We start from the raw sequence: 12,087 nt of genomic DNA, 5'->3' as shown, positions 1-12,087 counted from the left end.
ATCACAATTTCAATTTCATTGCTTTTGATTGGCTTATCCTTCTCTTCCAGGTTGTCCATTTTGTTGGCATACTGTTGCTCTTAGTAGCCTCATGATTCTTGGTATTTCTGTGGAGTCAGTTGTAATGTCTCCTTTTTCATTTCTAATTTTATTGATGTGAGTCCTCCCTTTTTTTCTTCATGAGTCTGACTAAAAGTTTATCAATTTTATCTTTTAAAAGAACCAGCTTTTAATTTCCTTGATCTTTGCGATTGTTTTGTCTCTATTTCATTTATTTCTGCTATGATCTTTATGATTTCTTTCCTTCTGCTAACTTGAGATTTTGTTGTTCTTCTTTCTCTAGGAGTTTTAGGTGTAAGGTTATGTAGTTTATTTGAGATTACTCTTGTTTCTTGAGGTAACATTGTACTGCTATAAACGTCTCTTTTAGAGCTGCTTTTGCTGTATCCCATAAGTTTTGCACCATTGTGCTTTAATTTTCGTTTGTCTCTAAGTGTTATTTTGTTTTCTCTAAATTTCTTCCGTGATCGCGTTAGTGGTTTAGTAGCATGTTGTTTAGCTGCCATGTGTTTTGTGTTTTTTATAGTTCTTTTCTTGTACTTTATTTCTGATTTCATAGGAATTGTGATCAGAAAAGATGTTTGATACGACTTCAGTTTTCATAAATTTACCAAGGCTCACCTTATGATCCAACAAGTGGTCAGTCCTGGAGAATGTTACATGTGCACTTGAGAAGAATGTGTAGCGTGCTGCTTTGGTTGGAATGCTCTATGAACATTAGTTAAGTCCATCTGGTCTAACATGTCATTTAAGCCCTGAGTTTCTTTATTAATTTTCTACCAGATAATCTGTCCATTGTTGAAAGTGGGGTATTAAACTACATCTATTGTTGTGTTACTGTCTATTTATCCCTTTATGGTTGTTGGTATTTGCCTTATATACTCAGGTGTTCATATGTTGAGTGCATATATATTTACAATTGTTATATTGTCTTCTTGGATTGAACCCCTGAGCATTATGCAGTGTCCTTCTTTTTCTCTTATAACAATATTTGTTTTAAAGTTTATCTGATACAAATATTGTTATTCCACCTTTCTTATGATTTCCATTTGCATGGAATACTTTCTGCCATCTCCTTAATTTCAGTCTGTAAGTGTCCCTAGGTCTCACATGGGTCTTGTTTTTATTTTCATCCAACCAGTCTTATGTCTTTTGGTTGGTACATTTAATCCATTTACTCTAAGGCAGTTATCAATATATATGATTGTATTGTTGGTTCAGTAGCTAAGTCTTGTCTGACTTCTTGAAACACCGTGGAATGTAGTAGCATTCCAGGCTTCCTTGTCCTTCACTATCTCACAGAGTTTGTTCAGATTCATGTCCACTGAGTTGATGATTATATCTAACCATTTCATTGTCTGCTAGCCTCTTTTTTGCTTTCAATCTTTCCCAGCATCAGGGTCTTTACCAGTGAGTCAGCTCTTTACATCAGGTGGCCAAAGCATTGGAACTTTTCAGCTTCAGCGCCAATCCCTCCAATGAATATTCAGGGTTGGTTTCCTTTAGGATTCACTGGTTTGCTCTCCTTGCAGTCCAAGGAACTCTCAGGAGTCTTCTCTAGCACCACAGTTTGAAAGCATCAGTTCTTCAGTGTCAGCCTTCTGTATGGTCCAACTCTTACATCCACACATAACTACTGGAAAAACCATAGCTTTGCCTATACTGACCTTTGTCGGCAAAGTGATGCCTTTGCTTTTTAATACACTGTCTAGGTTTGTCATAACTATCCTTCTAAGGAACGAGTGTCTTTAAATTTCGTGACTGCAGTCACTGTCCTCAGTGATTTTGGAGCCCAAGAAAATAAACTGTGCCACCATTTCCTCTTTCTCCCCATCTGTTTGCCATGAAGTGATGGGACCTGATGCTATGATCTTAATGTTTTGAATGTTGATTTTTAAGCCAGCTCTTTTACTTTCTTCTTTCACCTCCATCAAGAGGGTCTTTAGTTCTTCACTTTCTGCCATTAGAGTGATATTACCTGCATATCTGAGGTCCTAGGTATTTCTCCCAGCGATCTTGATTCCAGCTTGGTATTCATCCAGCCCAGCATTTTGCATGATGTACTCTGCCTATAAGTTAAGTAGCAGGGTGACATTATACATCCTTTATGTACTCATTTCGCAAATTTGAACCAGTCCGTTGTTCCATGTCTATTTCTAAGCGTTGCTTCTTGACCTGCAAACAGGTTTCTCAGGGGACAGGTGAAATAGTCTGGTATTCTTTCAGAATTTTCCATAGTTTGTTGTGATCCACACAGCCAGAGGCTTTAGCCTAGTCAGTAAAGCAGAAGTACATTTTTTTGGAATTCTCTTGCGTTTTCTGTGATCCAGCATGTGTTGCCAGTTTGATCTCTGGTTTCTCTATCTTTTCTGAATCTAGCTTGTACATCTGGAAATTCTTGATTTATGTGCTATTGAAGCCTAGCTTGAAGGATTTTGAGCATTACTTTGCTAGCATGTGAAATGAGTGCAATTGTACAGTGATTTGAACATTTTTGATGTTTTCTTTCTTTGGGATTAGAATAAAAATTGATCTTTTCCTGTGGCCACTACTGAGTTTTCCAAATCTGCTGGTATATTGAGTGCAACACTTTTTAACAGCATCATATTTTAGGATTTGAAATAGCTCAGCTGAAATTTCATCACCTGAACTAGCTTTGTTCATAGTAATGCTTCCTAAGACCCACTTGACTTCACACTCCAGGATGCCTGGAGTGTGATCACATCATCATGGTTATCCAGATCATTAAAGACCTTTTTTGTATAGCTCTTCTGTTTATTTGTGCCACCTCTTCTTAATCTCTTCTGCTTCTGTTAGGTCCTTGCCTTTCTGTCCTTTATTGTGCCCATCTTTATATGAAATGTTCCCTTGCTATCTCTAATATTCTTGAGGAAATTTCTAGTCTTTCCCATTCTATTATTTTCCTCTATTTCTTTGCATTGTTCACTTAAGGCTTCCTTATCTGTCCTTGCTATTCTCTGGAACTCTGCATTCAGTTGGGTATATCTTTCCCTTTCACTTCTCTTCTATTTCTGCTGTTTATAAGACCTCAACCAGTTTGCCTTCTTGCACTTCTTTATCTTTGGGATGGTTTAGTCACCACGTCTTGTATCTTGTTACAAACCTCCATCTGTAGTTCTTCAGGCAATCTGTCTGTCAGATCTAACCCCTTGAGTTTCTTTGTCACCTCCATTGTATAATCATAAGGGGATTTGATTTAGGTCATACCTGAATGGTTTAGTGGTTTTTCCCTACTTTCTTCATTTTAAACCTGCATTGTGCAATAAGGAGCTCAGGATTGAAACCACAGACAGCTCCATGTCTTGTTTTTGCTGAGTGTATAGAGTTTCTTCATCTTTGGCTGCAAAGAATATAATCAGTCTAATTTCAGTATTGACCATCTGGTGATGTCCATGTGTAGAGTCATCTCTTGTGTTAATGGAAGAGGATGTTTGTTATGACCAGTGTTTTTTCTTGGCAAAACTCTGTTAGCCTTTGCCCTGCCTCATTTTATACTCCAAGACCAAACTTACCTGTTATTCCAGGTATCTCTTGGCTTCCTCCTTTTACATTCAAATCCCCTACAATGAAAAGGACATTTTTGGGGGGTGTTAGTTGTCAAAGGTCTTATAGGTTTTTGTAAAATTATTCATCTTCGCTTCTTCAGCATTAGTATTTGGAGCATAGGCTTGGATTACTGTGATGTTGAATGGTTTGCCTTGGTAACTAACAAAGATCATTCTGTCATTTTTGAGATTGCACCCAAGTGCTGCATTTTGGATTCCTTTATTGACTATGAGGGTTACTTCATTTCTTCTAAGGGATTCTTGCCCACAGTAATAGATGATATGGTCATATGAATTAAATTTGCCCATTCTGGTCCATCTCCTGCTTGACATGTCCAGTTTATCTTGATTTATGACCCTGACATTCCAGGTTCCTATGCAGTATTATTCTTTACAACATCAGACTTTACTTTCAGCACCAAACACATCCACAACCGAGTGCCATTTCTGTTTTGGCCGATCCTCTTCATCCTTTCTGGAGCTGTTTCTCTGCTCTTCCCCAGTACCATATTGGACACCTGCCAACCTGGGGGGCTCATTTTCCTGTGTCATATCTTTTTGTCTTTTCATACTGCTCCCTGGATTCTCAAAGCAGGAACACCGAAGCAGTCTGCTGCTGCCTCCTCCAGTGGGCTGTGTTTTGTCAGAACTCTCCGCCATGACCTGTCCACCGTGGTTGGCCCTGCATGGATGTCGTGGCTCGTAGCTTCATTGAGTCAGACAAGGCTGTGATCCTTGTGATCATTTTTGTTAGCTTTTTGTGATGTGTTTTTTGTTCTGGAGGGTGGTATCGTAGCACTTGATTCTTCTGGATAAGAGGCTTGTGCAACCTTCCCGATGGGAGGGACTGTACTTGGGGAAAACTAGGTCTTACTCTGATGGGCCAGACAATGCTCATTAAATCTTTAATCCAATGTCTGCTAGTGGGTGGGGCTATCTGCCTCCCTGTTAGTTGTTTGGCCTGAGGCGCCCCAGTCCTGGAGTCATACAGGCTCTATGGTAAGGCTGAAGGCTACCTTCAAAAGCGTCTCTGCCAACATGCAGCTCCCAGGACTGCTGCTGCCAGTGCCCGGTCCCTGAGGCAGGCCACTGCCAGTGCCGGTCTCTAATGGGGTCACTGTTCCTTTTCCCTGGGTCCTGGTGCGCACATTGTTTTGTTTGTGCCCTACAAGCATCTCCGTTTTCACCAGTCCTGTGGAAGTTCTGAAATCAAATCCCGCTGTCCTTCAAAGTTGGATTCCCGGGATTCCCATCCCTTTGCCGAATTCCCAGGTTGGGAAGTCTGATGTGGGTGGGGCCTAGATCCTTTGCAGTAGGAGAATTTCTTTGGTATTGTGGGTCTTCTGTCTGGGTCACCCACCCAGCAGGTATGGGATTTTATTTTAACATGATTGCGCCCCTCCTACCATCTCGTTGCAGTTTCTCCTTTGTCCTTGGACATGGGGTGTCATTTTTTTGATCCAAACATCCTCGTGTCAGTGGTTGTTCAGCAGCTAGTTGTGATTTTGGTGTTCCCACAGATGAGTGCACATTTGGAAATCGCCTTTCTGCTTTATTTTTCAATGAATTTGACTACTCTAGGTACCTCATATAAATGTAGTTCTGCAGTACAATCACCCCCTCGATATCCCTGGGGCATTGCTTCCATAACCCATACCATTGCAGATACCAAAATCCATAGAAGCTCAAGCCCCTTATATCAAATGGCACATTATTTGCATGTAACCTATGCATCTCTGGATTACTTACAATACATACAGTGTCATTGCTGTGTAAGTCATAGTAAGTATGCAGCAAGTTCAAGTTTTTGCTTTTTGGAACTTTCTGGAATTTTTTTTCCCTGAATATTTTCCGTTCCCTGCTGGTTGGATCCACAGATGTGGAGCCTGCCAGGTATATAAAGTACCAACTGTATTTGTCTTTGTGATTGGCTTATTTTACTTAGTACAGTGTCCTGAGATGCACCTCTCAGGTGGTTTTTTGGTTTTTTTTTTTTTTTTTCAATCTGTGCCTTGTCTTTTCAACCTCTTGTAATAGTCTTTAGCATAGCAGAATTTTTGAATTTTGATGATGCCCAATTTATCTGGTTTTTTTTTCTTCTATGGATTATGCTTTTAGTATCATGTCTAAGAATTCTGATCATAAAAGTTTCATGGTTTTACATTTTTGCATTTAGATTTCTGATCCCTGTTTAGTTCATTTTTTGAGGTCTCAGTCAATGTTGAATTTTTTGCCTATACAAGTCCAGTTGTTTTTGGCCTTGAGCTTGCAGGGTATTACCTTGTGTTGCTTTTGATACTTTTGAATTTTCAGTAGTAATATAAATAGGCAAACTTTTACAGCTGTTAAATGAAATATTTGACTTAAAAAATGTTTGAGAAGAATTTGTAAGGACATTAATTTTGTTGTATAAAGCTGGCAAAAATCAATACATTTTTGAACACTATATTTGTAGGTGTCTGAAGTATCTCTGATGAAACATATACTGGAAAGTTATAAGAGTGGTGCCTGTGGGTAGAGGGCTGGGTATGCAAAGTGGAGGGAAGTTATTCTCAATTTGTATTGTTTTGTATCTGCTCAATATTTAAAGCTCCTAAGGCAACATACACAGTAACAAATTCTTGGAGGGAAAAATACACTAGTTTGATGAAAACTGATTGCCTTTCAGTGAAGTGACTTTCAGTAATTTCTTTAAACTGTTCTTTGTTTTCTAAGTTAATTTTATTACTGCCTATAAAAACGTGATGGCAATGGTTCTAAAACTTGAATTCCCTATAAAAGTTACCTTGAAGTTCAGCTTCTAAAATCAAGGAATAGAGTTTTAGCTGTGCTGTGTGCTGGACAAATATTCACGTTCTGAGATGATCCAAGTTAAGTAAATTTTCTGTTATTTGCTACATCATCTTTGCTTTTGTTTTTCAGTGCCAAACCCAAGTCAGAAATCCACGTATCAATGGCCACTCCAGTCACTGTGTCTATGGAGACGTTGTCCAGTCAAAATAGTGACCAGCCCACCATTGCAGTCCCACCCACCACTCAGCAGCCTCCACCAGCCATTCCAACTATGATTGCAGCAGCTAGCCCCCCATCACAACCAGCGGTCGCCCTTCCAACCATTCCTGGAGCAGTTCCCATCACTCCACCCATCACTACCATTGCCGCCGCCCCTCCCCCATCAGCAGCTGTGGGTGGCAGTCTGTCTTCTGTTTTGGGCCCTCCTGTACCTGAGATAAAAGTTAAAGAGGAAGTGGAACCAATGGACATCATGAGACCAGTTTCTGGTACGTTCATTTGTAGGATACTTTTTGCTGGCAATTACTTCTTCCCCTTTTCTTACTCTCCTCAAGAGTCCAAACTCTTATATGACCCTCAGTCTGGAAGCCTGACTCCTACATGCCCATTTGAAATTTCCATTTCATTAGTTTTTAATAAATAGAAAAATGCATCCTTTTCAAAACTGAAACCATATTGCTGCCATTTTTGTAATTAATTTTATTTCTCACCCAAATCAATGAAAAGATTGTTTCCCCAAGAGTGTCTTTAAACATAGCTTGTTATATTCATTAAGGAAGTATTACCATATAAAGAGGATCACAATACTGTTGACTTAAAGAATAATCATAATATAAAAGTTGAGAGTTATGTTTTATTCAGCGGAAATTTTTAGGACTTTTAGCCTGGGAGACAGCATCTCAAGTGACCCTTAAAGAGCTGCTCTGAGGAGGCAGGGGGAGGAGTCAGGTTATATAGAAGTTTGCAACACGGGGCAGGTAGTCTGAACTTTGAAAATATTTTTGCAAGTTGAAGAAAACCAGATATCTCAAGTTAAGGAATTTTAGTGTAAAAAGATGAGAAAGTCTGGGCCCACTAAAATCATTCCTTTCATATGTAACTCAGCTGTCTGTGGCCAGGATCCTTCATTTTTCCTCAGAGCTTACCACCTGCCAAATCACAGGTATAGTTCTCCTTCCTGGTTATCTTGGAGAGCTAGATGAGTGTGACATCCTTGTTGATTCATATGGCAGGTAACACTCCACTTCTCAATGTGATTATAGCTAAGTGCTGATTAATTTATGATTTATTTCCTGCCAGTTTTTTTTTTTTTTTTTGCCTTGTGTATGCAATAAAGTAAGATTTGCATTGTTAAAAATAGCCTCTTGATAAACATTATTTATGATTAGTAAAATCCCAAAAGTACCACTCTCCCTTTTTCTTTTCTCTCAACTCTAAACTTCCAGTTTGTAAAAAGGCAGGTCACTTTAGAGATTTTCTTTCTGTTTGCTTGGAATTCTGGGCATTTGTTTGTTTTTTGAGCTTTTGTTGTTTTGGGCGTTTTTTTGGCTGTGGCCCTTGTTTAGACATACAAAATCTTTGTTGTGGCACTCAGGATCTTCACTGTTGCGTGTCACATCTTTCATTGCAACACATGGCCTAGTTGCCCCACGACATGTGGGGTCTTAGTTCCCTGCCAAGGGAACCAAACCCATGTCCGTCCCCTGCATTGGAAGGCAGGTTCTTAACCACTGGACTGCCAGGGAAGTCCCTGTTTTCTGTTTTTTCCATTATTTATTGTTGAGTCTTATTTTTCTTGACTATAAAAGTAGCATTCAGTGTATGAAATTTATATAAAACAGACAAAGCCAAAGTGAAAAGCAAGTCACTTTTTGCCATAGTTACCTAGTATTACCCTCTACCATTTCGGCATGAAGGCCCCCACCTCCCATAACACACATTCAGTTAATAGGTGTGGTCTTGCTGTGCCTACAGTTTGTAAATCTGCTGTGTATTTATTTGCTTATTTATTTCCATTTATAATGTCATGAAACATCCTATATGGTAACACCCTATGATTCCTCAGCACTTCTTTTGAAAGATCCTATGCGTCACCCTGGAGGGGAAATGAAATGCTGTTCATCTGCTCTGTCATCCTTCTAGATAGCTCCTCTTACCTTTCCATACTGGGAATGTGGTCCTAGTTCTTCCTCAAATTGTCGGGCTTGGCACCAGCCTTGGTTCTGTCCAGCTCTTCACCAGGCACTGTGTACAGATCATCCACATCTTCCATCTTCTTGGAGACTGCATTTTAGCAAGAGTAGTAAGCAGTAAAATAAAGGACAAAATGTAAGGGAAAGTTAGGGCTGGATGTGTGATTTTTTTTTAAGAGTTTTAAAGGGAAACCTTTACCAAAGAAATGATTTTTGAATAGAGACATTAAAGAGATTAAATGCTGGCCGTGAGAGTATCTGGAAAAAAAGCATTTCAGACTAAGAGAGCAGTAAATGTAAAAGCCTAAAACAGGAACATGCCTCTTGTGCTCAACAAATAGCACAGAGGCATTGACAGATGGAGCTAAGTAAGCGAGGGGAGTAGGAGAGAGAAGGCCAGAGATGCAGGGTCAGGACTGAGAGCTTGTGAGCCTCTGTAAGAACTGTGACTTTGCTGAGGGAGCTGGGAGCTGTGAGAGGGTTCTGAGTAGAGGAGGGACTTGAGCTCACTTCTGTTTCTAATAGACCACTCTGGTTACTCTGTAGAAAAAAGACTGGGAACAAGATTAGAATTAGGGAGATGTTTTTAGAGGCTACGGCTTTAACAGCAGGGACCAGCAAAGGTTTCAGCCAAGGTAGTAGCAGTACCAGTGGTGTGACCTGGTGAGAGTATAGATATACTATTGAAGAACTGAGAGAATTTCTTTAAAGTGGGATATTGTGTGTGAGGAACAGCATCGGGGGAGACTAAAGGTTTTGATCTTAGTAACTGGAAGCATAGGACTTCCCAGGTGGCGCAGTGGTAAAGAATCCACATGCCACTGCAGGAGGTGCAAGAGACCCGGGTTCGATCCCTGGGTCAGGAAAATCCCCTGGAGTAGGACATGGCACCCCACTCCAGTATTCTTGCGTGGAAAATTCCATGGTCAAAGGAGCCTGGCAGGCTGCAGTCATGGAGTCTCAAAGAGTCAGACATGGCTGAGCGACCGAGTACAAACACAAAACTAGAAACCCTCCTCTTCAGTACAGCAGGGGGCCTCCATTGTGTAGGGAGAGGTTAGGAGTGAGTTTTTGCCCTTGTGAGTTTGAGTTAGACTTTCAAGTGGACATCAAGTAGTCTGATCTGTAAGCCTAGCTTTTGGAAGAAAATTTAAGTTGCCAGTGTAAATTGGGGAGTTGCCATTGTATGTATGAATTGTGTTTAAAGCCACGAGCCTGGATGGATAGTGGATAGGATGGTCTGAGGAATGAGTGCTGATAAGAAACAGAAGTGGCTATAAACGGAGCCCTGGGGCGCTGCAACATTTTGAGAAAGGAGGGGAGTCTGGAACCAGCACAGGAGACTGAGTGGACAGGCGGGAGTGATAGGAATAAAACGTGGAGTGTGTGATGTCCTGGAAAGCCAGGACAGGGGTCACAGCTGCTGAAAGATGGAGTGCATCTCTCAGTGGTGAGGACTGAGCCGCGACCATTGGGTGTAACAACATGAAGGTCATGCAGATCTTGAGAAGAGCAGTTGCCATGTAATCATATCGGGCTACGGTGGGGTGTGGGTTCAGGAGAAAGCTGGGAGATAACTGTGAGAGACATTGAGTATAAACAGCATTTGAGGGACTTGTTATAAAGCATTAGGAAAAGGAGGGACAATACCTGAAGGGAAATGATGCCAAGAGAGTTTTCTTTTTGGCCACACTGGGTCTTCGTTGCTGCACACGGGCTTTCTCTGGTTGCTGTTCTTTGTCATGGTGCACAGACTTCTCATTGTGGTTTCCCTTGTGGAGCATGGGCTCTAAGCATGTGTGCCTCAGTGGTTGTGACATGTGGGATTTTCCCAGACCAGGGATCGAATTCATGTCCCCTGCATTGGCAGGTGGATTCTTAACCACTGGACCACCAGGGAAATCCCAAAAGTTATTTTTAAGACAGGACAAATGAGTTTTGTATGTTCATAGTTGGAGAGTTGGGTTTAACCTGCGGTACTTTTTGTTTAGTGAGTGCAGCATAGCATGAGAAGAGACAGTAGTGAATAAATAAAATTGATAGGAGAGCTAAAACCCAGTGATAGGAGTGAGAAGATATTAGAGCAATGAATGACAGCAAAAAACTACTATGATTAATGGAAAATAGTTCTTAGTGGTGTATAAGAATTGTTGGAGGTGAGTTGCTAAGAGAAGTGACCTGGAAAGAGAGTTGCTTTTGACTGGAAAGTCAGATGTTAGAAATTGAGATTTGATGACGGAGTTAAGGCTATGACTGTTGGGAATGGATGGCTGAGGAATGGTAGAAGGAAAGGATGGACCAAGGATACAGTAGAAGAGTTGAGGTGAACTTTTATCATGAATTGCAAGTCACCAGATATATGATCCATACAAGCCCAAACAAATGTTGTTGACTTTGTATTTAGAATGCTCTTTATCTGGAGGCACTGGACTGACTGTGCTCTGAAACCAGACTGCCTCTGTCAGTGCCCAGCTCTCCATCTTTCTCTCTGTGTGATGTATGCCACATTATCTCATCTTTAAATTGAGGGATAATATTGTCTACTTACTCAGATTATTTTTTAAGATTATATGAGGTAATGGGTTATTTCCTAGAAACTACTGCTGAAAGACTTGAAAAATACTGGCTTGAACATGTAAGTTTTTATTGTTTCCCTTAAAGTGAATCCTGAAGCAGACAGTCCAGGCATGATATGTGGATTCCATAAAATCTTTAGGGATCCAGACTTCTACCACCCCTAGCATTTGACCCTAATGCTCTTGATTCAAGATAGCTGCTGGAACTCCAGCTATCCCATCTGAGTTCCAGGGTCACAGGAAGAAGACATGGAGTGGGTAAGGCTTTCTTTCTTTTAAGGAAACTTCTTAAAATTTCTGCAGAGCACTAGGATTTTCATTTCAAATAGCCATACCATACTGTAAGGGAAGCTAGTAAATATGGTCTTTCAGCTGAGCGGTAGTGTGCCCATTTCAGGGTGAGGGGTACTTGTACTAAGGGAGATGTAGGTGTGAGGTGTCAGAAAGCAGTGGGCAACCTCTGCCACAGTTAGAGTGCTTTAGCACCATCCTGGGCACGTCTAAATGTTAGCTCTCTCTTCTGTCTGTGTTAACTTTCTCTGTGGTGGAGATCAGCTGACACTGTCCACCGTGTTTGGGTTCTCATACATGTGCAACCTGTTTCCTATGATAGCAGTTCCTCCTCTGGCTACCAACACTGTGTCTCCGTCTCTGGCATTGCTGGCTAACAACCTGTCCATGCCTACAAGTGACTTACCCCCTGGTGCTTCGCCAAGGAAAAAGCCTCGGAAGCAGCAGCACGTGATTTCAACAGAAGAAGGGGACATGATGGAGACCAACAGCACTGATGACGAGAAGTCCACTGCCAAGAGCCTTCTGGTGAAGGCAGAGAAGCGCAAGTCTCCTCCCAAGGAGTATATTGGTAATGCTCCCTTGAGTTAGCTTTTGTCATAGAAAGCT

At 41.0% G+C, this 12,087-nt stretch overlaps 1 protein-coding gene across 4 annotated transcripts in view; it reads left to right on the top strand.

Annotated features, from left to right (window-relative positions):
- The window catches only part of SAP130 (Sin3A associated protein 130), a 75,477-nt gene that overhangs the window by 49,734 nt on the left and 13,656 nt on the right, over positions 1-12,087 (top strand). For 3 of the 4 annotated variants that reach the window (XM_065931988.1, XM_065931986.1, XM_065931987.1), the window contains 2 exons: positions 6,549-6,907; positions 11,801-12,049. In XM_065931988.1, coding sequence (XP_065788060.1) covers positions 6,549-6,907; positions 11,801-12,049 — 608 coding nt within the window. The remainder of the gene's footprint in view (positions 1-6,548; positions 6,908-11,800; positions 12,050-12,087) is intronic. The other variant, XM_065931989.1, reaches the window with a different exon arrangement.

The sequence above is a fragment of the Muntiacus reevesi genome, chromosome 3 (genome assembly GCF_963930625.1).
Source record: "Muntiacus reevesi chromosome 3, mMunRee1.1, whole genome shotgun sequence".
Lineage (NCBI taxonomy): Eukaryota > Metazoa > Chordata > Mammalia > Artiodactyla > Cervidae > Muntiacus > Muntiacus reevesi.
This window is presented reverse-complemented; position numbering and strand designations above follow the sequence as displayed.